Genomic DNA, 25687 nt, shown 5'->3' with positions numbered 1-25687 from the left:
GATTCCTCTGAATCTGTTCTGGTTCCCAGAACTAGCTGCATTTCCCCACCTTGGGCACCTTGGCCCTCGCTGTTCCCTCTCCCTGAAGTTCTCCTTCACCTAGTCCTGCTGCCTTGCCCAACTCCAGAGGGTCCCGTCCATGGTGATTTCTGTCATCAGTGCCCTCTGCAGCACAACCCAAGAATTCAGTGCCCGCTGGAGTTATGCCAGGCAACTCCTCCTCCCTGTCAGGCCCCCTCCCAGGCACCACCCCCTACACCCCGGCTGAGTTTTACCTCCCCTTCCAAGTCTCATGGGACTTTGCTCCCATTCTGGCTTTACCGGAGGACCGTTCTGTGTATCTTCACTAAGTAAACACCTGTTTGCTGGACTGATGTCCCCAGGGTCTGGCCCATGGTTTTCTCTTGGTGACCTCCCCGACCTAATTCTGGCCAAGCCGGCTTAGCCTCAGCAGAAACTGGCTGAAACTTCTGAGGTGGGGGGCAGGCTTCCTTCTCTCTTTGGCCAAAAGGGCATCACCTCCAAGACCCCTCCTCCGGCAGGGCTGGGAAGCCAGGTGATGGTGGTGAGAGATGGGGAGGGCACGTGATGGACCCAGGAGTCCGGGCCCCCCAGCTCCTTGGTCCTTAAAACTGGACTACATCAGGCCAATGTCCAGACGCGGTGGATGCATGGTTGGCGAGACTCTTAATAGTAATTATCAGGCCAGTGATGCAGCTGCTGAGGACGCTGACGACTGTAATCATGGTGGGGCTGCTCTGTGACGTTCCCAGGACTCTATCCTCAGACCCTCTCCCTGAAGGTCGCCACCTTCCATCCAACCACCCAAGCCTGGAATGAGGGAGCCCTGGGGTGTGGGGACCCTGGTCTTCAGGCCCCAAACCTGGCTGGGCCTGGCTCCCCGCTCCGGCCCCCCAGGTAGGTCCAGGTGTTTATAGGCTGTGACTCAGTGTCTATCTCCCGGATGACCTCAGCATGGGTCTGGGGGCAGGGGGAAAGAGCAGTTTCCTCTGAGACTGGCTCTCCAGGGTGGTGACTCAGGGGCCAAGGGCTGGGGCCTGAAAGTTCCTTTGTTGGCAGGCTCAGGAATCTAGAGAAACTGGTCAGGGGGCGGCTCCAGGGACTGAAACCCCTCCCTCGGCCCCCGCCCCTCCCGCGGAGCCATATAACTGCTCCAGTCTTTAGCCTGAGAGCTTGCGGCAGCTGTTGGCAGGGAGGAACTGGTTCTGTTACACTCTTACGCTCGCTGGGTTTGTGCCGCTGACTCTCAGGAGAGACACCCAGAGCTGCTCCAACTGGCTTTTCCTCTGGACTTGCTGTGAAAGACCTCCCTGCGAACGCTGAGTGTTCATCCTCGGCACTTGGACTCCTACAGCATCCAGGGCCGGATCCCCACAGGCTTCCAGGTCCTAGACCCCAGCAGACGCTAAGCTATGGCTTCCATGGGGCTGCAGGTGATGGGTATCGCTCTGGCCGTGCTGGGCTGGCTGGGCGCCATACTGAGCTGCGCGCTGCCCATGTGGCGCGTGACGGCCTTCATCGGCAGCAACATCGTCACATCCCAGACCATCTGGGAGGGCCTATGGATGAACTGCGTGGTGCAGAGCACGGGCCAGATGCAGTGCAAGGTGTACGACTCGCTGCTGGCGCTGCCGCAGGACCTGCAGGCGGCCCGTGCCCTCATCGTCGTCTGCATCATCTTGGCCGTGCTCGGTGTGCTGCTCTCGGTGGTGGGCGGCAAGTGCACCAACTGCGTGGAGGATGAGAGCGCCAAGGCCAAGACCATGATCGTGGCCGGCGTGGTGTTCCTGCTGGCCGGCTTGCTGGTGATGGTGCCCGTGTCCTGGACGGCCCACAATATCATCCGCGACTTTTATAACCCACTGGTGGCCTCGGGCCAGAAGCGGGAGATGGGTGCCTCGCTCTACATTGGCTGGGCCGCCTCTGGCCTGCTGATGCTCGGTGGGGCCTTGCTTTGCTGCAACTGCCCGCCCCGTACCGACAAGCCCTACTCGGCCAGGTACTCTGCCGCCCGCTCCGCCCCAGCCAGCAACTACGTGTAAGGCGCTATCGTTGACTCTTTTCCTTTCGGCTTTGTTTCTCCCTGGACTGAGCTTACTGTGACCCCAGGATGGCCCTGCCAAGTAGGGACTGAGCCAGGCCGTTGGCCAGCAGCCCTCAGCCCCTTCTGGCCCTCTCGGACATTTTCTCAAGGTCACCTCCAACACTAGCAAGGATGGATGGAAAGAGACTCCCGTACCACCCTCCTCGGAATGGCTGAGGATACAGGGGGCTGGCTCCTGCTGGCCCGGACGGCTCAGCCCTGACTTTGCTTGGGCTCTGCCTCTGAGTGTGTGCTCAGCGGACCATGGCACCACGTCCGTGCTGACCGCTGTCCCCTTCTTTGATCCTCCCCACTCCCTCTGCCAGCATCCGCTGGGTGGGTCAGCGAGCACTGGGGCTGTGCCTTGCCCATGGAAACCTGTGGCCACGAGAACGGCTGCCTTGCTCACCCACCTGCCCTTGGAGCATAGTTGCCGAGCGAAGAGTGGACGGACAGGTTTAGAGGGGAGGGGCGGAGGTGCTACGAACTGGTTTGGGTAGTGGCGGGGGAGGGGGCTATGGAGGCGGCCCAGGCTGCCCACACCCCTTCCCGCCCCTGCCCTGCGGCCTCCGAAGAAGGACCCCGGGCCCCTTGAGACTGGCTACCTCTGGATCCTCACCCGTGCCAAGGTCATTGGAGAGGCTGGAGAGGCAGGGGGAATGCTCTTTCACTGGCCCTAACCCCAGGAAGTCCTGGGGCTTTCCCCTGCCTGCTACGAGGTTTCTGTTTTGTAATTTAAACTATTTGTCACAGTAATTGCTATTATTTTCTACAATAAACGGGACCTGTGCACAGGAAGACTGTATCGTTTCTGATTTCAGCTGTGGAGGTGAAGGGGAGGGCAGGGTTGGAAGCCTGGGCAGGGGGGTGGTGAGGGGCAGGACCGCCGTGTGGTGGCCAGGACCAGAAGACTTACAAAACTGGTTTTGGGGAATTGTGAGACATCGAAACTGGCCCCGACCTTTGGAGTCACCTTGCTCAAGCCCTCCATTTGTCAGAGCGTAAAGCCCAGGACCTTAGGGAAGTGCTGGGGACTCTAGGATGGGCCACCTGCCCTCCCCTCCTTTTGTTCCAGCTTTGTCTGGGCCTCCAGGCTGGTCTGCTCACCCCCCGGGTCCCTTCTCCCAGCCTTTGCTCAGGCTGTCTCTGCCCTCAGCCTGGAATGTCCTTTTCCCTTTCTCCACCCTTCTGAGTTCTAGTCCCGAAGGCTCAGCTCTGCGCCTCCTCCTCCATGAAGCCCTCCCCTGGCTCCTGTTTGCAGGCGTTATCATCAGCCCTGTTCACATCCCCACCTGGTGCTGGTGCTGACAGTCACCGAGGCCTTTTCACCTGCCCAGCTCTGGGGCAGCCTCCAAGCTACGCCCTGAGCTCCTCAGCTCCGCATTCCGATCCCTTTAGAGATGAGGAAACCGAATCCTGGACACGTGAAAGTGTTTGGCCAAGGCCCAGATGCGTGAGCACGGGTTCCTGGTCTGTGAGTTAGAGGGAGAGGGCCCTCCACCCCGGGAGGGGTCAGAGTCACATCTGTGGCCCTATCGTGCCTGGCACAGGGACAGCCAGGGATGGGGTCCCTCTCTGTCCTGTTTCTTCTCTTCTGTCCTCCATAGGGACAGATGTCACTCTTTGCAGGGGTGAGAAAACCACCGAGCCAGAGTTCTGCTGCCGCTTCTGGGACTCATTTAATAGGCATAGCTCTCCTGAGGGGCAGGGTTGGTGCAGCGGCCTCGTTTTACAGGCAAAGCAGAGGAGGCCCAGCGATGAGCCTGGCCGAGGCCTCGTGGAGGGTCGGAGGCCAGCTGGGGGCTAGGCACCGGGCCTCACTCCCTCGGCCTGGGCTGCCTCCTGCTTTCGGTACAGGTAGACGATGCCGGAGATGAAGCCGTCGCTGTCAGAGGCGCCAGGCCCCAGCTCGAGCTCGGAGGTGGCCAGTTCCCACTGGTCCACAGGCCAGGCCACCAGGCGTTCCCAAGCCCTGGCCTGCTCCAGCCTGGCCAGGGTGGCCTCCAGCGCCTCTTTGTAACGCAGGTTGGATGGGTTGGTCCTGGTGGTCAGACACAGCAGCCCACCTGGGGAGGGGTGGGGAAGGAGCAGGTGAGTGGGGGAAGGGCAGGAGCCAGGGACAGGAAGGTTGTCCCCTTCCTTCTCACATCCTCAAGGGAGGAAGTTCTCCTAGCTTTGTCCCCGGGCCAGCCTTTCCCATCTCCAAGCCCCTGGTGCTCACTGATCCCTCCCCCAGGAATTCCCTCTGCTTCCTCAGCTTAACGGCCTCCTACACACCTTTCAAGGCCTCCTACACACCTTTCAAGGCCCGAGTGTCCTTTATGCTGGGAATTTTTGGCTGAATCCCCTTGACAGAGGGGGCTCCCTTCTCACTGTTCACCCAGCCCCTCTGCTGGAGGATACGGCTGTGTCTGAATGCTTATGGGCTTTGGACCTTGGGCAACTCCCTTCACCTCTTGGAGCCTCAGTTTCCCAGCTTGCTGGGATGTTACCCTGTCTCACAGGAAGGCCAGCACAGTCAGCAAGCACTGGCTGAAAGAATGAATGAATGACCTTGTCACTCCAGGTCTTCTCCAGGCACCTACCGTATGCCCAGTGCAGGCTCAGATATACTCAGGAGAGACAGGAGTCTGGAAGGCCTCCTGGAAGAGGAGGTAAGGAGAAGCAGGGTGCTACTGGCGGAGAGGGGCTTCGTGAGAGGAAAGGCTCTGAAGCAAGGGAGGCTGTGACATGTGGGCAGGCAGTCTGGCCGGCTGAGGGGACTGGCAAGCACAGGCTGGGCGAGGAGGTCTGGTCCTTACTGGTTCAGGTGATGGGAGTTTCCTGTCCTCCTGAGCCTGATCACTACCTCTCTCTCTGATGCCACCAATGTCCCTGCATCTGTCAGCCTCTGTGGTTCCCTGAGGATGAGGCCTGCCTAGACCTGCCTTGACTTAGCCAAGGCCCCTGCTGAGCCCAGCAGGGGTGAAGGGGCAGGGAGCAGATGCAATCTTGCTGTGATGGGGCACCTTCGGGGCTTCCAGATCCTGTCCTGCAGCCAGGTCCGAGCCTCATGATCCGCACACTCTACCACTCTCCTTTCTGCCTGGGACTTCGCTTAGGCTGTGTTCCTGCGTGGACTGCCCCTCACTCCCCATCCCAGCTGTCCCAAATGCCTCTCTTCTCTGAATTCGCAGGGCATTGAGCACCCACAGCCCTGTGGGCCCACCTCGGGCTTGGTCTTTTTCCCCTGGCCCCTTCCTGGGGCATGTGGGTTGAGTGTGTACCTTCTCCCCAGGGCAGAAGCAAGCACGGGGCAAGGCACACAGTAGCAGCACAGTAAACACAACCCTCACCTGCACATCAGCCCCACTTGTGGAGTTTACAGAAAAGCACTCACATCTATCATCTCACCTGAGCAGCCCCATTTCACAGATGAGGAAACTGAGGTCACGAAAGAGACTCCCCCTAAGTTAGTGGGGAAGCTGGAAGATGAGGGAACTAAACGGAGCCCCTACTATGTGCCAGGACTGAAACACAGGCCTTACAGACACTACTTGACCCAATTCTCACTGCAATCCTATGGGGAAGGGACTGTGCCACTCTGCTTATTGATGAGGAAATAGAGGCTGGAGAGGAGAGTGGAGTTGTTTCCGGTTTCCCAGTGGATAAGAGGCACGCTGGCAACCTGCCTGCCCTGCCTGTTTGCCTGGGCCCGTTGATGGTGGCAGCTGAGGCCGAGCCTGTGACGGCAGCTGTGACTGCGATGCTAGGCTGTGTGACCCTGGGCATAACCCTACTCTCGCTTGGCCTGAGGCTTTCTGAGGCTTGTGTCTGTGGGTGTGGAGAAGGGAAGGTGCCTGTGTGTGGTTGGATGGGCTGCTTCTCACCTGGCTTGGTAACTCGCAGGAGCTCGGGTACGGCACTGCAGGGCACATGGCCGTCACTGAGGGCGCCCACCGTCAGCACCGCGTCGTAGGTCCCTGTGTGGAGGTGCGGATGTGGTGTGGTGGTTTGTTTTCAGTGTGGCCTCAGACCACCCTGGAGGATGGTGTGCATGATGGGGCCTGGGGAGGGACCAGGCCTGCCACTGGTGTCTGTGGGACCCAGATTCCGTGGGGGATATGGCAGATGTGGCCCAGTCCTGGACTGAGGTCAGATCATGGGACGGAAGTTTCAGAGGAAGCGTCTCAGTGAGGGATTGGGGGGCTCGAAAAGAGAATAGGACTCAGTGTGGGAGGGGGCTTGTGGAGGGCTAGGCAAGGGGGATGGAGTCTTGGCAAAAGAAAGGGGCTCCATCAAGTGGGCTTGGTCAGAGGGTGTGCCTTGGGGTGCTGAAGGGGGAGGGGGAGTACCTTCAGAGCTGGGTAGAGGCTCCTGACCCAGGGTGCAGAGGCTGAGGTGCTGGTAGAGGCCACGGGCCCGGGCCTGTTCCAGCATTCCTGGGCTCCCATCCACCCCATGCAGCTGGAGGAAGCCCCGAGCCTGCAGCTGGGGTGGGGGGACCCAGTCACAATTCATACCTGCCACCTCCCAGTTAGGTCCCTGCACCTCGGGGAGGACAGTGGTCCCCGCAGTGGATGTAGCCCAAGTGTTTGGAACCAGTGAATCTGAGCAGGGAGGCGGGGATCTGGGGCCTGGGGTAGTAGGAATTTTGAGCAAGTGGGGGCTGAAGGGAGGGCAGGGGATCTAGGGTGGTCTCACCTCTGCAGCCACTAGGCCAGTACCACAGGCCACGTCCAGGATCAGGGCAGCGTGGGATGGACCTGGAAGGGCTTGGGTGAGGCAGTCCACTGCGAGCCGGGGAGCGCGGTACTGCAGGCCGGCCACGTCCTGGGGATAGAGTGCAGCACCAACTGCCACCCCGTGCCCCAGTGTTTGGGGGACCTCCTTTTGGGTGGTCTAGGAGTCAGCCCGGCCAAGCTGTGTGTGTTGGGGGCCCAGGGCCTGCTGGGACTACAGTGAGGGGAGAACCAGGTATAAGGTGCTTTCCTCTGTCAAGGGGCGGGGACTGGAGAGTAGCCCTCAGCCCACTGCTGGGGTCTTTTCTGTGGACCTTGGCATGGCTCTCTGCTTAGTTCATAGTGACCCCTCAGTGGCACCTCTGCCTGGACTGCAGTCCCAGGGTGGGGACGTCTTGGCCCCTGATCTCTAGGGTCTGCCAATCTGGAAGATGGGGCTGGTGAGAGGGCAGGGCCACTGTGGATGCGCTGAAGAGGAGCCAGTCCCAGAAGAGACAGGACTGCAGGGCTGCACCCAGGTCTTCCTTCCCTCTCGCATTCGTTGCCCTGGGATGATGCAAGGCTCACTATTCCGGCTTTTCAGACACGAAAACTGAGGCCGGGCGAGCAGATGGAAGCAGAGGTGAGGACCCGACCGGTCTACCTGGTCATAGTCCGGAGCCCATTGGTCATAGAAGTGAAGCTTGTGGGCCAGGTCGGTGATGCCATGCGAAGCCGCCACTCGCGCCCGCACCTCGGGCAGGCTCCGGCCCTCTTCCAGAGCCATCCTCCTGTGGGACGCGGCTTCCATGTCCTGAGGCCCACCTCAGACTCACCTCCCTCCCACCCATCATGCCCAGAAGAGGAGGCTGTCAGGAGGGGGCCTCTCCCGGCCACCGGCACAATGCAATCCCATTTCACTGGGGGTGGGGGTGGGAACACTGAGCGCAGGGAGGGCGAGGCTGGACACCTGGGGGCTCAGGGCTGCTGGAAGGGGTGTTCCCCGCGGCGGGAGGGAGGACCTGCCCCCACCTCCTTGTCGGCCACAGCGAGCGGGATTCCAGGGCGGAAGGGCCCCTTAGGCGGTAGGGGTTCAGAACTCACCACAAATCTGACCCTCCAGGGGCGTGGGTGGGCGCTGGAACTCGGGGAAGGTCCTGTAGGCGAGCCTGGCCGCGACCCCACCTCCCTCGATGATTGGTTTTCTGCTAAGAGAAAATGCCCAATCAGAGGAAAGCGCTGGCAACTCGCCCCCCCTCCACCACCAGCCAATGAGCTCAAAGTTCTTGGCCCGCCTTCAGTCCGGGAAGATCCCAGAATCTTGTGAGAAGTTTGGAAGGTATCTCGGTTGAGTAATGTTCTGTGTGCCCTCCCGACTCCTGACGTCCTTTATGCTTCTCCAAAGCATGAGCTTTTAGGCAGTAGGAGCCTCAGAATTCTTGCAGGCCAAAGAGGGACCTAGGATCAGCCTTCATTTTTAGAACAGTCACCAAGATCCATGCAAGGCTGTCCAGTAGAAGCGTCTTTGGTGATGGAAATGTTTTATAAATACACGCTGTTCAAGTGGCTGTTGAGCACTTGAAATGTGTCTAGTGCTGCTGAAAACAAACACTATAGGTTGGGACTTGAAGCCAGTCGCACTTCAGATGGGACTTGAACCCACACTCTCTGGCTTAGGAGGGGACTTGAACCCACAGTCTCCCTGGTGAAATCGCATACCTGGTCTCAGGACTTAATGAAGCTCAGGTTCTTTATGTGTTGCTGCGGAAGGAATTCAGCAAGAGGCAAAGTGATAGGTAAAAAGTAGATTTATTGAGTGATACTCCATAGACAGATTGTGGGCCTTCTCAGAAAGTGACAGGTTGCCCTGAAATATGGGGAGGTTAGTTTTTATGGGCTGGATAATTTCATACGCTAATGAGTGGGGGGAATATTCTAACTATCTTGGAGAAGGGGTGGGGATTTAATGGTTGTGCCCTGCCCCCTTCCTTCCTGTCTCAGCACTGAGGAATAAATTTTAAAATTTATTTAAATAAGTTAAACAGAGGCCACTGTGGCTAGTGTCCTCTGAGTTAGACAGCGCAGGGAACCTTGCTACTCAGAGTATGGTCCACAGACTTGCAGCACCTGCGTCAGCATCATTAGCTTGGGTTGCTCCAGGGGAGGACCTTAGGGGAAATGCAATTGTTAGAAATGCAAATTTGTTAGAAATGTAAATTCTTGAGTCTTATCCCAGGCCTATCGAATCTGAATCTGATTGTGGGGGGATGGGGTGGTAGTAGGGCCCAGGGATCTGCTTTTTAACAAACTCTCCGGGTGATTTCTATGCAGCTGAATTTTCAGAAGCACTAGCCTAGAGAACCCTTGTAGGGGATCGAAGTGTGGGCAGGCAGTTTGGGAGACTGTTGCAGTTAGCCAGGCAGGAGGTTGATGTCCAGGGTTGATGGTGCCATTCATAGTGGGGGAACCCAGGAAGAGGAGTAGGTTTGGGGTGAAGAGGATACTAACAGTTTGGGAATGTTGAGTTTGAGATGTGGACTTGAAGATGTCTACTTGATGCCAGAGTCTTGAGCTCAGGAGAGAAGCCAGGCTGGAGACAGATTCAAGGTCATGAGGACAACCTGTGGTGATTGAAGCATCTGGCACAGGTGAGATTGCTCAGAGAAGAGAAAGGGGAGGGGAGAGGCCTCAGGATCCAGCTTGAGGACCTCCAACGCTTCAGTGTGGCAGAGTGTAAGCAGATCGGTTAGGGGGACCCCAGAGAACGAGAACCAGGAATGGTTTTCTTGACAGAAGAGAAGCCATTTTGGCCTAAGCCATTTTGTGATCTAAGCCTGGCCACAATGCTTGCCCTTGAACAGGTCTCAGTAACCAGTGATCTTAAAGGAACAAAGGAATGCAGGAACAGAGAAAAGGCAGTCAGACAATAGTGCAGTGATAAAGCCGAGTCCTAGTTCATCCTCAAAGGATATACATAATAATATATCTTTGAGTTCTTTGGGAACTAAGGCCCCCACCCAGGTGGAGGACAGGATGATGTTGATCCTCCTGACTTCAATCAACTAAAGCTTGGACTTTGTGGGCCTTTGCTCCAATTCTATGCTGAATTCTCCTCTGCTCAGGCCCCTTCATGAATATGCATATACCGTTAGCTTAAAACTTCCCCAATTTTGCCGTTCAGGGAGACGCTGCTTTGGGAAAGATCCCGGGTGTCCTCTTTACTTGCTGCAGGTAATGAATCCTTCCTTCTTCCTATCTTTGGCTTGGTTGTGTCTTTTGTCTCAACACCCACCAAGAGGCGAACCCAGTTTTCAGGTAACAAGAGGAGCACCTAGCAGTGTTGAAGAAAACCCCGAGAAAGTAAGGATGCCAAGAACAGAGTGTTTCAAAAAGATGGGGGAAAAAAAAAAAGAAAAAGGACTTTCCTGGTGGTCCAGTGGTTAAGACTCGGCGCTCCCAATGCAGGGAGCACAGGTTCGATCCCTGGTCAACGAACTAAGATCCCACATGCCACATGGTGTTGTCAAAAAAAAAAAAAAAAATCTGCAAAACAAAAAGATGGGGGATGGCCAACATTGCCCAATGTGCTGGTAGGTGGTGTAAAATGAGGCTGAAGAATTGAGCACTGGATGTAGGGACATGGAGACCTTTGGTGGCTGAGGTAGACCCTGATAGTGCACACTAGTTGCCAAGTTTGCCTCTTCTCCCTGAGTTAGACTACACATCCCAGCTTCCCTTACCTGTAGGTGTGGCCGAGTGGCCGAATTCAGGCCAATAGACTGTGGGTGGTGGCGAAGTGCTCCATTTACAGACCTGGACCATAAACACCTTCTATAAGATCCTCTATGGAGTGGGCTCCAAGGATCTTGTTGTTTATCCATTCTATATATAATAGTTTACATCTGCAAATCCCAAACTCCCAACACATTCCTCCCCTCCCCCCCTCCGCCTTGGCAACCACAAGTCTGTTCTCTATGTCTGTGAGTCTGTTTCTGTTTTGTAGATAAGTTCATTTGTGTCATATTTTAGATTCCACATATAAGTGATGTCATATGGTATTTGTCTTTCCCTTAATGAAGCAGGAGGGAAGGGGGCAGGGCACAACCTTTAAAAGAATGACATAGCCATTGAGGATATGACACAAACTGGTTAGAACCAACTAGGTTCAAGATGGCAGAAGATTTGACTACCAGTAGAACTTGAGCCTCACTATATACTCATTGTAATTCATTAGCATATGCTAAATGACACATCCACAGGCACCATGACAGTTCTGAGGCCAACCATAAAAGGCCAAAAGTGAGTGGGGCCCAGTTCCTGGAAATCTCCGCCCCTTCTCCAAAATAGTTGGAATAATCCTCCCACTCATTAGCCTGTGAAATTGCCCATCCCATAAAAACTAAGCACCCCGTATTTCGGGGCTCTAGCCTTCTGAGAGGGCCCCCACTCTGTCTATGGAGTGTGTTTCTCTCTAAATAAACCTACTTCTTACCTATCACTTTGTCTCTCACTGAATTCTTTCTGTGATGAGACATCAAGAACCTGAGCTTCATTAAGTCCTGAAACCAGGTGTGTGATCTCAGTTAAAAGACAGTGGGTTCTGGCTGGGTTAGACTCCCAGCCCATGGGTTCAAGTTCCAATCTGGGTTTAGGCTGGGTTTTGAGTCCCGGCACGTGGGTTCAAGTCCCAATCCGAGATGCACAGTTTCATTGACTCAGAAAGAAATTTGACCTTCCCCCTAACTGCCTGTCATTTAGATAGAGGGACTGTTCCTGGAATAGAGCTATCACCAGAGGTATCTGCAAAGAATGTGGGCTAGGTGTGGTGGGAGGAAATTCTAGGAGAGGTCTAGAGATCAAAGTCCACTCTGTATCCCATTGTCTCTGCTTGGTTCAGCGGAACATTTGTTTACCAAACATTTACTTTTCTATCTGTGTCAACTGCCTTTCTGAAATTCCAACCCCCCACCCTAACCTCCTCCTTTGTCTTTAGCTGAAGGTGATATTTAAGGTGAGTGTTTCTGCCATTTTAGCAAGTTAATCAGTTTTCCTGGGTCTCTTCCATGCATACATGTTATTACATTTTGTTTGGTTTTCTCCTGTTAATCTGTCTCATGTCAATTTAATTCTTAGGTCAGCCAGGAGAACCTAGAAGGGTAGAGGAAAATTTCTTCCTCCCCTGAAACCGAATCCCCCTGAAACCGAGCTCCCCCGCCAAGTTTATGATTAACCTCTATCCAAAACGTTATTCTCTTTCTTGTCCTGTACCTGTTCCCCTCAGGATTGAGGAGTATCAAAGAAAAGGAGGGAATGAAACCCTCCCGAGTACAAAAGCCTCTCTGTGTTGCCCATTTCCTGTTTATAGAAAATGGCTTTTGTCTCTTAGGCCTTCCCTGAGTTCCAAAGAGCAAGCACAAGCATTACTTATTAGGGAAGTGAGGGAATGCTGAAACAAAGAAAAAGCAGTTAAGTGAGATAATGACAATAATTCAGTGATAAAACAGAGTCCTAGTTCCTCTTCAAGGGATATATTGACACAACCATCTGACACATCACTTGGCATTGTTCTGCAGGAACTAAGGCCCTCACCAAGGTGGAGGATGGTGACTACATGCTGAGTATAATCAGTAGATCCCAAACCAGTTGGTCAGAACCAGAAGGTTGATGATGTTCCTGGAACACCATTCTGTTACCTCACTACCAACCAGCCAGAAGAAAATCATGCACTCTGCAGCCCTCACCCCAAGTGTTGCCTTTAAAAACCCTTCCCTGAGGACCGTTGGGAAGTTCAGGTCTTTTGAGCACAAGCCACCCATTCTCCTTGCTGGACTCTGCAATACACGCTGTACTTTCCTTGACCACAACCCCTTGTCAGTAAATTGGCTTTGCTTCACATGGAAGAGCAAACCCAAGGTCTAACACCCTGACACCAGCCAAGATCCAAACCCCAGTCTATCTTAGTCTAAAGCTGTACCAAGAACATGCTGTGAACCCGTTGTGTTCAGCTGCAAATAACAGAACACCTATATAGCTGTGGCTTAAACAGAGAGGGATTTACAGGTCTCAGACAGGAAGCTGAGACTGGGCAGCATGGTCTGGGGCTCAGTTATGCCATCAGGGACCCAGGCTCTTATCCTCTTTCCTCTTCTGCCACCTTTTGCATGGAGACCTTTGTCCTCATGTCTGTCACCTTGTCACAGCTGCTACACCTCCCAGTAGGACAAAGGAGAAAGGGCAAAAAGCTAGGCCAGCTGAGCTTAATCTGTTTATTCCAATAAACGAAAGCTTTATTGGAAGCCCCTCCCCATGACTTCTGCATCATCTTATTGGCCAGACTGGGTCACATGGCCACCCCTGAATCATCGCTGGAAGGTGAGTGGGAAGGAGGGCTGGAGATGGGGGCTAGCTCAACCAGCTGACGTCTGGGCCCCATCTCTGCAGCCTCATGTTCCATTTAGGTCAATAAATATTTATTGTGCACCTTCTGTTTGCCAGGTCCTGTGCAGGGCACTGGAGGCAGTCATAGAGATGAATCAGAAGTAGCCCCCACTCCACCCTGTTCTAGTGGAGGAGGTGAGGCTAGGGTGTCTTCTCCTGTCCAGGCTCTGGTCACCCACACCCTCCACATCCAGGACCACTGCTTTGTCTGGGGTGGGGCTGGACGGGTGCTATGATGTTGAGGCATGTCACTGTGGGGAGTGACCCTTCAAGTAAGGTGGATGCCCCAGTAAAGGCAGTCCTGTTGGACCATCTGAGGGTGGCTTGGGTTGTCCCAGGAGAGGCCCTGGTTGGGGGGAGGGTCCCGGGGGGACCTGCCTATCTGATCTGTCCTCGTAGGCCCTCAGTGGTGTCCTGCTCACCGACCAGGGCCTGCAAGGTGTGTGGGCACCTGTAGCTAAGGCTCCTGCTGGAGGATGAGACTTGCCATGTAAGACACTGGTAGGGGTGCTGGTGGCCTCTGGACACCGCTTTGCTCCCCCCAGGCATGGACCCCAGGCCCCGCAGACTTCTCTCTCCACAACCCACTACATTCCTTCCCCTCCGGAGCCCAGGAAGCTGTTCCAGCCTCGGGGTGAGAGGCCTTTCTCTGACCTATCACATTTCTGTCTCCTCTAAGTCAGTCTTCTCAAGTTTCTGTAACTTTTGCAAAAAACCATCTTCCCCCCGGGCAGTGGATAACACTGGGTCCCGAAGCTGTCAAAATGGGGGAAAGGGTCAGGTAACAGAAAATAGTTTTGGGGTGAGGAAGGGGTCGTAGTGATCTCGGGTGGCCTCGGCCTGCAGCGGCTTGAAGCAGGGTTTCGGTTCCTGGCCAGAGATTGAGGTCTGGCCACGGCAGTGAGAAAGCTGAATCCAAGCCACTAGACCAGCAGGGAACAGGGACCAGGGACCAGTGACAAGGCCCTGGCCCGTCAGCTGCGTAGAGATGAATTTCCACATAGAGATGGAAAGTAGTGAAACAAGTAAAGTGTTTATTAGGAGGAAATAGGGTACATGTGGATAGACACACGGGTGGGCTCAGAGAGCGAGTCACACACTCGTGGCAGTTTGAATCACTCTTACAGGGCATTTTTTCTGGGTTTCCTTTGGCCAATCATCTTGCTTTGCCTGGTTCTGAGTCCATATTTGGTATATCTCAGGGTCCTCCCCTGTGTGCACACACATTTCTTAGCCAAGATGGATTCCAGCGGAGAGGCTTATGGGTAGGTTGACATCACTTATTATGAGGTGATGCCCCCTCCCTTTTGACCTCTGAGGAGCCTTTCTGCACATGTAGTCGGGAAGGTCTCCTTGACCTCGAGAATGAGAAGTATGTGGTCTCTGTCTTTTATCTGGGCGGGGCCCAGCTCTCCTCTCGCTCCTGCTATTTTGGAGGATCTGTCTACAGGGGAGAAACTCCAGCAGCTCAGCCTGGGGCCCGTCTATCTCCTGCCTCAGTCATAGCAGCTGTTCATGTTTCAAAGCTATTGTCGGATCTCAGATGTAAAAAGGCCAAGGGTTGCCGGTGGTGAAGGAGAGGCCGGAGTCATCCTATGGCCAGAAGGAGTGGACAACGGCGAGGGCATGACGGGGGCAAGACCTGGCAACGCCAACGGGCATGAGTTCTGGCGGGAGGCACGACTTTCAGGGCATCAGGCCTGCGAGGGTGGGGTGTGCGCATGTGTGAGTATATGGGGGTCGGTTGGGATGTTTTCTGAATGCAAGTGTCAGAAACCCAAACCCACTGGAAGCGGTGTTAACAGTAGGGGTTTGCTATTTCCTCTTACAGGAAGTCCGGCGGTCACCAGAACCAAGGCTGAGCCTACTGATTTCACTAAGGACCCAAACTCTATTCTCTGGTTTGCCATGCTGTACGTTTGCTCTGTTGGCCCCTTCTGGTCAGAAGATGGTGACAGCAGCTCAGGCAATCATGTGTCCTCACAGACAAAGCCCCAAGGCACGCTAGGGTTGGCCTTGTCTCCTGGTCTCTCTCTTTTCCTTTGGGGATGGAGGATATTTTCCCGGAAGCCCCAGAGGCTGGGAAAGCGAGGTCTGGTACTTCCAGGCTCAGGTGTGGGAGGTGAGCGTGGTCTCCAGGAAGGAGGGAGAGGCGAATGGCTGTTGGTACAAGCTGCAGCACCTGCTCCTTGGTGGGTGCAGACGTGTGCAGATGTGTACAGAAGGGTGGGAGCTGCTGCCTTGGGCAGGACCCGGGCCACAGGGAGTGCGGTCACCAGGCTCTGGACTTGGCTTCTTACCTTGAATGAGCTACGGGGAGTTACAGCGTCAGATCTGCATTTTACAAAGATGGTGAGAGTGGACCCGGTGGACTGCAAGGGCAGAGCCTGTTGCAGTTATTTAGGCAAGAGCTGGAGTCCTGAGCAGTGTCAGGGGCTGCCATGGGGTTAATAGGCTGTGGCGTTTTGGGGGATGAGGAGAGAGCAACTTCCCTTCTGCTGAGCTTCCTGCTGCCCCAGGAGCTGTTCCTTCTGATCTCCTTTGCTGCCTCCTTCTCCTCTCCTCTCCTCCACCTGTACCCAAAGGCGGGCCGCCGGGCTCAGTCCTGGATCCTCTTTCTTCTCCATCAACACCCACCTCCTAGGTGATCTCATCCAGTCCCGTGGTTTTAAACGCTATTTATATGCCAGTGATTCCCAAATGGGTGACTAGCCCTGATTCTTCCCTGAACGCTGGACTTGTTCGCCTGACATCTCCCCTTGGAGGCCACTCCCAAACCCTTTCCCGTCTCCGCAGTCCTCTGAACCACTAGGCATCCAGAGACTCAGCCCAAACTAATTTTCCCCCGTCCCTCGTTCTGTCCGTGGGCAAATGCCGTGGCTGCTCCACTCCACCCCTGCCACTCTGGTCCCTCTCACCTTCCCCTCTCGCCCAGACCCCTGTGGAGGCCCCCAAACTGGCCTCCCTGCCTCCCACATTGTCCCCACACCCAGTCCGTTTCCCTCACAGAAGCCAGAGATCATATTATTTTTTTTTAAACTTCTTATGGGAAATTTCAAGCACACACAAAAGAAGAGATTAGTACAATAATCTTAGTGTTTGTTTATCACTCAATTTTAGTTGTTAATAAAACATGCCCAACCAGAATGATGTCTTTACAGTATAAGTTTGGAGAGTTTACCCTCCTGCTTACAACATAAAATCCAGTTCCTTACCAACCTCATCCTTAACCTCTCTCCTCCTCACTCTGGCATCCTGGCCTCTGCTGATCCTGGAATATGCCATGGTGATCTCAGGGCCTTTGCACTGCTGTTTTTTAATGGCCTGGATCACTTCTTTCAGATCTTTGCTTGACTGGCTTGTTCTCAACCTTGAGGTATCCACCATTTAGAATGAACAAATGTTAACATTTTGCCATGATGGCTTCTGAATCTTTGAACGTAGAAAAAAGGAAAAAGCATGACAGATGATGCTGACATTCTCTCTGACTTTCTCCCTCCTCCATCTGCTCCTCCAGGGAACCAGCTACCATCACAAATGGGCAGGGACCTTCTAGGTCTTGTATTTTAAAAAAGATTTTCACTATATATGTGTTCAGAACAACATATAATATTGCTTAATGGGCTTGAAAAAATTACACAAATGCTATCATTTCACAGCTATTACTCTGTAACTTTCCCTTGTCACGTAACACCGTGTTTTTGAGATCTGTCCACATTGATGCACACAGATCGCATTCATTTTAACCACTGCTTAGTCATCCCTGAGACAGATACACCCAGTTTATTTATTCATTTCCCAATTGATGGAAAAATGCTACCACACGTAGTCTTGCACATGTTTTTTCATTCACAGGTGGATGCCTCTGGAAGGAGTGCTTTTCAGACTGGGGTTTGCAACCCATTAGGGGGTAGTGAAAACAATTCAATCAGTTGTGAAATAAAATGGATAGAAAATAAAGGCGCACATTGCACGTAATAAGGGTAATTACTGTTTTGTTAACTTCGTGTTTCAGTTTCACATGTCTGAGTAGTGGGCGGCTTTGTACAGCACACTCCTTACCGTGGGTGGCTCTCAGAGTCTGAAAACCAACTCTGAGAGCCACCCACAGTAAGAAGTGCTGGGTCAGGGGATGGGCAGTGTCTGATGCTCTGGTCGCCCATGAAGTCATCCACATACGGTGAAGCGTTAGACTTCTTTTGTTTTTGCAAATGAGTATGAGATAGTATCTCATTGTGGTTTTAATTTGCATTTCCCTTGCTTACTAACGAAGTTGAACATCCTTTCCTACGTTCATTGGCTCTTTGGTTTTTCTCTTCTGTGAAGTGCCTTTGCCTATGTGTTGTACTGAGTCATTTGATTTTACCTTATTGATTTGTAGGTGTTGCTTAGATACTCTGTGTATTCTGGCTACTGGTCCTTGGACTGTTTCACGGGTTGCATACATTTTTTCCAGGCTGTCACTACCTTTTGGCTTCTCCTGCTGTCTCTACACCAGATTCAGCAACAAGGAGTTTACCGGTGACTTGGGCCAGGGCAGTGGCCATGGAAGTGGGGAGGCAGGGGCTGAAGCTGTATGGTCAGTGCATGGTGACTGCACAACTTCTTTCAACAATATCGTTTAAATGGTCAAGTGAGGGGGCATTGAGGAATATTTTTTTTTCTTTTAATAAAAATTGTATACATTTTTTTGGGCTGTACCTTGCGGCTTGGGGGATCTCAGTTCCCCAAACAGGGATTGAACCCCAGCCACGGCAGTGAAAGTGCCAAATCCTAACCACTAGACCACCAGGGAACTCCCCAAGTTGTATACGTTTAAAGCGTACAACTTGATGTTTTGATACACATATACATTGTGAAATGATCGCCACAAACCAGTTAAACAACATTTCTGTCACCTCTACATAGTTACCGTGTGTGTGTGTGTGTGTGTGTTGAGAAGATTTAATAAAACCTATCCTCTTAGCATATTTCAAGTATACAATGCAGCACTGTCAGCTGTCATCACCATGCTGTACATTAGATCTTTACACCTTATTCATCCTGTATAACTGAAACTTTGTACCCTTTGATCAATATCACCCCATTTCCTGAGCCTCTGGCCACCACCGTACCACTTTCTGTTTCTAAGAGTTCAGCTTTTTTTTAGATTCCACATATAACTGAGGTCATGTAGTATTTCTCTTTCTGTGTTTTGCTTATTCCACTGAGCCTAATGTCCTCCAGCTCCATCCATGTTGTTACATCTCACATGTGGGAATGTAAATTAGTACAGCCATTATGGAAAACAGGGTGGAAGTTCCTCAAAAAATTACAAATAGAACTACCTTAGGATCCAGCAAGCCCACTTCTGGGTATATATTCAAAGGAATTGAAATCAGTATCTTGAAGAGATATTGGCACTCCCATGTTCACTGCAGCATTATTCACAGTAGCCAAGATATGAAACACCCTAAATGCCCTTTGATGGATGGAGGAACATTTTCTTTAGGACACAAGGCACAAGCAGGGAGAGGAGTAGTTGAGGATGGGTGTGGGTGTGTGGAAGATCCCAGAGGGAGGTCTAAGTGAGCTCGCAGAAAACAAATGCATGAAACACATTGGTTCTGAACAAACTGATCAATAAATGAATTGGTGAAAATTATTTGCCATGGTTGTTTTTCACATGTTGATTTTTGTACCACGCGGGTGTGACTTTGCCATCTGTTGCGGGTGTTGACATTTTTTTTCCCATTTATCCAAACTTTTTTTTTGGGGGGGGGTGAATGTTTTTGAACAATGGGATGGTTTGGCAACTTTGTATCCTTTTAAAGAACACTCTTTAAAGCATTTTCATTCATTTTTGTGTGAAAAAAATTTTTGAATTACTTTTAAGGTAACAGTGACCCTTTTTTCTATGGTCGGGATTTTTTTTGGAATTTCACGATCTTGTCTTGGGTTCCAGGTGAATTGCCTGAAAGTGGTTTGGTTGCAATGAATATTTCCGCATATTGGTTTATGAATTAACAAAATGCATGCTCCTGGGGGTGATTTCTTTTTAGAAATTTGCACATATTTGAAAGCAATTTTGTCTAATTTGGAGCTTATTTTGTTTTTTAAAAATTCTTGCGTTCCTTCTCATCTGCTGACGCTGACTTCACTCACCCACCAACCCCCAAGCACTGGTGTGCGGTCAGGTACTGCACAAAGCACTTTACAGACACTATTTCATCGACTCCTCCCCATGACCTCACCTGGCAGATTCTATATGTAAACTATATCCCAGTTTTACAGATAAAGAAATTTGGGGCGGGAGCATAGACTTGTGATTAAGCGGCAGAGGTCAGTTCGATTCCAAGTCTGTCTGACTCCGAAACCTTTTCCCTTAAATCAGGATAAGTCCTCCAGGTTTCATCCGTTTTTAATGATCATTTTTTTGCATTTAAGTGGTTTCAATCAAGCGATCTTTAGAAAGAAAAAAAAACAAACAAACAAGTTCCAATAAGTTTGAAGGCATATTTTATCATTTTTGCATACTTCTGGGGGAAAAAAATGAAGATTTGAAATAAAGTGAAGTTGTAATATTGGAACGAGAAAGAAAGGAGAATGTCCTGAACATTTCTCGGTGGTTTCGCCTCCAGCAACCCAGGCAGGACGGGACCTGCACCGGGCGAGCTCCTCGGAATGACGCAAGGTTGTTGTCGCAGGCTGAGAAGGGACAAAATCAGCAAAGGAAAACTTTGCATCAATTTGCGCAGCGCCCTCGGGTTCGGCGGCTCCGGCGCCCCTGGTGTTTGCTGCCCCCGTGCGGTCGCGCCGCCGTCCTGCACCTGCAGGGAGCGCTCCTGAGAGCCCCTGGGACTGCGAGGAAGTCGAAGGCGGGCTTCCTGCCTCTCTCGGCCCCGGTCCTGGGCCGCGGAGGAAAATCTCCGCGGAGACGGGCAGGGGCTGGGGAATGGCGCCCCCTGGCGTTAGGCAAGGCAGCGGCCACTGATAATTCGGTTATCCCACCTGGTCCATCCCATTAGGGAGTGGAGGTATTGCCCGACACCACATAGCACAATAGTACATGGATGGCCTTGAACCTAAGTATTGAGTAGGAAAGAGACAGGAGTGGAGGGCTCCCTACTGAAGGATCCAAGTCGGGGGGGGGGGCGCTTTTTCTGCAGCAGCTCCTGCTGCTCTCATTGCAGTCTGGCAGGGGGGGATCTCCGAGGTCATTACTCATTCATTCATTTATTAATTCAACAAATATGTATGGAGTTCCTGCTATGCACCCGGCGCTGTTCTAGGCATAGGGCACAGTAGTGAACAAGATTCATGGTCCCGGCCTTCAGAGGTGGTTTGACATGAAGGTCAGGAGGGAAGGTGATGGGGTGACTCTGACTCTGGGGTTTCTGGCCCGTGGCACGGCATGGCTGGGACTGCCCTCCCCTGAGCTAGGTTAGGAGGAGGTCCTGTGTTGGTTTCACATTCCAGGGGCGATCTCTGACCTCTGTTACTAGATTTCCAGCCCTCTGTGTTCCTCCCTCCTGTGGTTTGAGAGCCTCAGAGAAGCCTTGCTATAATCTAGCTTGGGGACCAAGATGAGGGCCCTGGTGAGGGTGGGGGACCGTTGATTGGAGCTGAGACTGAGACCCGGGCCTGGCATCCTAAAGGAGCTTGAGAGGTACCTCGAGGGGCAGCCCTGAGGGCAGTGGGGCAGAATGAGGTCTCCAGCTCCTGCCTGGACCACATGGTCCAGGGAGTTTGGTCAAGATGATGTAAAGGATGATCAACTCAGCCTTAGTGACAGTGGAATTCTGGGTATGGTGATGCCAAGTGTTAAAAAACCAAAAGTCAACTAAGTCAATTTGAAGATCTAATTGGCTTTATTCAAAAATTCATGAGTAGGGCAGCATCCCATCTAGCAAGTAGAAAGGTGCTCTGAGGAGCTGTACAAAATGGAAGGCTTTTACAGGAAGAAGGAGGGCGGGGCAAGAAAGTAAAGACGGTGGATTAATTTAGGCAGGGTCATCTTCCCTTAGGGGAAGGCAGGGGGTCTTAGGCAGATTACCTCACTGGTGCTGACCAGGTAATTCCAGACTAATTGGTTTAAAACACCACTCCTGAGAGAGGCTGAAATTGCAATTAGGTTAGGTATTAAGTCTTGGTGGGGCTTAGCACAAGTGACTCCATTTTGGGCCTGTTGTTTCTTTCTAACAACTCCCCCTCTTTGATCAAACTCTCAGCCTAACTGAGAGATGTGATCAAAATTTTAAGCGTTAGTACCACTCACCTACTGCTCTGTAGTTCTCAGTTTTCGTTGATGCTGCTTTGTTGCTGAATCTGTGTAGCATTCACAGGTTGCACACCTCCAGACTCACAATTTTTTAGTCAATCATTCTCTTCGTTCCTTTTTTGAGGTCCAGTCTTGGGGAGATTTTCTTGGTGATTAGCAGCTGTAAATATGCATTTAAAGCTTTAGAGAGAATGAAATGCACCAGGGATATTATTATAACTCTAAGCGGGATAATTCCCAATGTTAAGAGTGCATTTGGGAGCCATGGGTCTCCAAGACCCAAACCAATCAAAATCAAATTAATCAAAGAAAGACCCCATTGAAGGAGTCACCTTTTTAAGCCAAATGGTTTGCTCAGTGATCTTATGTAATTGAGTTTCAGCTTCCCCAGAAGTGTTCATTCTAGGTACAGCAGGTGGTGTTGGCCACAGAACGGCTTGGCTAAAAGATAATCCTGTTATAAAGAACGACTTTGGCCAGAGAGTCTAAGGATTTTTGCTGGGTAGCTTGTGTCTTAGCAACGGAATCGGCAATGTTTCAAGAGTTAAGGAGAGGTTTCTGATCATACTCCCATTGTATTTACTCCTAAGCCAGGGGTCATTCAGGTTTTTAGTGCATATGGGGTGAGAATCTTCTAGGCTGAAATAAAAAAATGTTCTAAATTCCAGAGCTTGCCCCCCTAGCAATGGCCTGGGAGATATGGGTGATGACATTATCTTTCCAGGCCAATGCCAGGGTAAAGGAGAGGAAGAAGAGAGAGTTTCATGTTTAGTTAAAGTATAAAATCTTGATTCAGTGTCCTGAGTGGAAACAGTCTACTTTGATGTTAGCTACTTCTCTTCCTAGCCAATTTGATTTGGATGTCTCCAGTGTTTGCACAGGACCCACCAATTTTTGCAACTTTTTGGCTTCTGAGATTCCTGTTAGCAATAGTCTTTACTGGACCCAGTCCAGCTCAAGTTGGACCCAGTCCGACTCCAGCTGGTAGCCACCAACAATTCCTGGGGAACTTTGGACTGGGGGAAAGCACTGAACCAGCAGACCTCAGCAAATGAAGACAGCAGCCTGATTCCAAACAAATGGGGAACTACTGTAGCCATGGCAGTTCCCAATGTGGAATCTGGGGAAAGATTCCAAACAAATGGGAAACTGCAGACTAAATCACCAGCAGTTCTCAACATGGAATCTGGGGACAGAATCAAAGGCTGGGGTTTCCAAATAAATGGGGAACTAACTGGAAAGCCAATTAGACCAGGAGCTTGATGCAAAGAGAGCAGCGTTCACAGTCATGAGGAACTCCCCCTGGCTTCAGAAATGGTGAGAAAGACAGTGAACTCAAAAACGGGTGTGCGGGTACCACACTTGTCTTTCTCATTGTCCCCGAAAGCCATGAGAAGTTCACTTCGGATCCCACCACTGCCACCAAATCTGTTAAAAGCCAAAATTCAACTGAGTACATTTGAAGATCTAATTGGCTTTATTCAATAATTCATGAACAGTCAGCATCCCATCTAGCAAGTAGAAAAGTGCTCTGAGGAGCTATACAAAATGGAAGGCTTTTATAGGCAGAAGGAGGGCGGGACAAGGAAATTAAGAAGGTGGATTATTTCGAGCCAGGTCACCTTCCCATAGAGGAAGGCAGGGGGTCTTAGGCAGATTACCTCATTAGTGCTGACCAGGAAATTCCAGATGGCTTGGCTTAAAATTACACTCCTGGGGGCTGAAATTGCAATTAGGTTAAATATTAAGTCCTGGAGGGGCTTAGCACAAGTGACTCCATTTGGGGCCTGTTATTTCTTTTTAACAGGGGTCATGGTGGGGGGCAAGCCAAAGAGGGGAGGAGAGACAGGATGGAAAACAAATTGCAATCAGGCTCTTCCCAAAACCCACTCCTCCTCCAACCCCCACCTTAGTGGGCAGTACCTCCATCTACCCTTTGCCCAAGCCTTCTGAGGAGGAACCCCTGCCCCCTGCCTTGCTTTACCTCTCTTTCCTCAAACTTCTGTTGGGAAACAATTCCCCACAGGTCTCCTGTGTTTCTGCAGAGGAATTGGTTGCTTTTTGTTCTGGGTGATCTTTTCCAGGATGCCTTGGAATATGTAGCTTCTTCCCAAAGCACAGGCATGGTCCAGCATGATAAAGATAATGTGTCTCTCAGGGGCAAAGGGCAGGCTTGCTTACTGCCCATCAGAAAAGATTGAGGTTCCCTAAGCTCAGGGTTTCTCTTCTATAATTCACCCACTCAGTGTACAGGTACCATCTGCCCCTTTTCATGTCACCCTGTGGGATTTGGGACTCAAAGAGCCAAAGCAAAATACTTATACTCCAGTTTACTGCTAGTGCTGTAATACACTGTCCATCCTCTCTGACCCATGAGTCTTGTGCCTTCTACCAGCATCCAAGAAACCCCAGCAGGCTGACTGGTAGCTTGCAAGTAGGGTACCATCTTGGACCTTTCACCATTCTTGACAGCTTCTAACTCTGTCAGTTCCACCTTCCACACGTTTCTGGCATCTGTCCACTTCAGCCCCCGTCCTGGCTGCCATCATCTCGTGCCTGGAGGGCTTATTGTTGTGGGTTCCTATCAGATCTCCCCCTTTCCCCCCAAGAACGCTTCTCTGCCCTAGTCTAGACTCCTCATGCAGCTGGAGGGACCGTTGTAAAGCCCCCATTGATGTCCAGTGCCTTGCTGCCTTGGCTCTTCGATGGCTCCTATCATCTGTCTGACAGAATATTCTATGACCCATGTGGTCCTTGCTGACCTCACCATTTACCTCGTGCTCCTCCCCACCTCCTACTTTATGCTCTAGTAATACTGAATTGTTGGAATCATGCTGTTCCCTCTGCCTGGACCATCCTTCATACTTTCTTCTCTGGAAAACTCCTACCCATCCTTCAAAACTTAGCTCAAGGTGGCCTTTCTGAAGCCTCAGCAACCCCTCAGGGACACAGTGTTGGAGATATAGAGGGTGAGTAGGGGAGGGGGCAAAGGCAGAGGACAGAGTGGAGGGACTTTGCACGCTCTTCCCTCTGGACCCCTGCTATTGCCCCGTGGGGAGGAAACAAATGGGTGAACAGGACTTGCCCTGGGCAAAGGCTGTCTTTGACCTTCCAGGGGCTCATTATGGCAGGTTGCCATGTACAGCTGGGCGGGTCGTATCCTGCACGAGGGTCCTCGCCGAGGAGGGTAGTGAGACTGAAATCACGCTGTGCGCCAGGGCGGAGGGGCCCTCTGCTCACAGTGCCCTGCACTCACAGGACCCTGCCACCAGAGGGCGTCTTTAAAACATTTCTAAAAGGTGTGAGAGCCTCATCTTGCAGCATCATGGGGCATCTGCTGGGACCCAGACAGGAAAACAATGCAGGAAACGCTGTGATCAAGGTTCTGGATTCTCCCAGATTTCTAAGCCTTTGACTCTGATCCATGGCTCCAGAAACGTCTCTGAGATGCTCCAGGCCGCCTGTGGCCCTGAGGGGTTTCACTCAGCCAAGTGCCCCCTTTCCCTCTGAGAATGCCTCTTTCCAGGACCCTCTGAGGCCTTTTGTGGGCACATTTTCTCTCTCCTGGCCTCCTCTAACTGAATCTCAGAACCCACTGACACATCACTAACATCGTAGAATAAAGGTCGCAGCCGCATTTCTCTGCTTCTGTGACTGGGGACCAACCTTTCGCAAAATGCAAGAAGGATGGATGGGGGGAGGGTTAGGTAGGAGATTTCAGATTTGGGTGGCTGAGGCTTCCATCTGCCTCCAAACATTTTGTCACCTGAGGCCCTGGGGGTGAAGATTTCTATATCCCAGGCCTTTGCTCCTTCGGGATTTGGAAGGACGTGGGAAGGCACAGTGCCCTTACGCTGCCTTGGCCTCCCGTGCTGGGTGGACGGGAGGTTCGTGAAGTTGATGTCCCCGGGAGCAGTCTCCAATTAGGAAGTCAACAGGATGCAGAAGACAAATACCCCAGTTTCCGTTCAGCAATGGGACGGGGGCAGGTAAAGGAGAGCCTTTTGCGGCAGCTGGGTCCCCATGGTAACTTGGCCCCCACCCTGCAGTATCTGTGAGGTCACCCTGCCTCTCCCACCTGGAGGAGGAGTAGGAGGGACAGACATGGAGGCCGTCCCTCCGGTCAGATCCAGCCTCTTGGGGACTCTGCTGCTGGTGGTGAAGCTCTCCGCACTGGTGGGTGGG

At 52.0% G+C, this 25687-nt stretch overlaps 2 protein-coding genes across 4 annotated transcripts; one reads left to right on the top strand and one right to left on the bottom strand.

Moving 5' to 3' along the window:
* The first annotated feature begins 1169 nt into the window (after window positions 1-1169).
* On the top strand, window positions 1170-2902 carry CLDN4 (claudin 4). The gene has a single exon (XM_082429928.1). The coding sequence runs from the start codon at window positions 1434-1436 to the stop codon at window positions 2061-2063; it is 630 nt and encodes a 209-aa protein (XP_082286054.1). The 5' UTR covers window positions 1170-1433; the 3' UTR covers window positions 2064-2902.
* Window positions 2903-3758: 856 nt separating this feature from the next.
* On the bottom strand, window positions 3759-8012 carry METTL27 (methyltransferase like 27). 3 transcript variants are annotated; one of them, XM_082432442.1, is made up of 6 exons: window positions 7909-8004; window positions 7469-7595; window positions 6788-6916; window positions 6439-6574; window positions 5974-6066; window positions 3759-4170 (listed from the first exon to the last, which is right to left on the bottom strand). In XM_082432442.1, exons 2-6 carry the CDS (start codon window positions 7589-7591, stop codon window positions 3908-3910), a joined length of 744 nt encoding a protein of 247 aa, XP_082288568.1. In that variant the 5' UTR covers window positions 7592-7595; window positions 7909-8004; the 3' UTR covers window positions 3759-3907. The 3 variants fall into 3 exon arrangements, with proteins under 3 accessions (XP_082288568.1, XP_082288566.1, XP_082288567.1); XM_082432440.1 differs by having other exon boundaries at window positions 7837-7922; XM_082432441.1 differs by lacking the exon at window positions 6788-6916 and having other exon boundaries at window positions 7909-8012.
* Between the last annotated feature and the right edge of the window lie 17675 nt (window positions 8013-25687).

Source organism: Balaenoptera physalus (genome assembly GCF_965194825.1).
Source record: "Balaenoptera physalus genome assembly, chromosome: 16".
In the NCBI taxonomy this organism is placed as follows: domain Eukaryota; kingdom Metazoa; phylum Chordata; class Mammalia; order Artiodactyla; family Balaenopteridae; genus Balaenoptera; species Balaenoptera physalus.
This window is presented reverse-complemented; position numbering and strand designations above follow the sequence as displayed.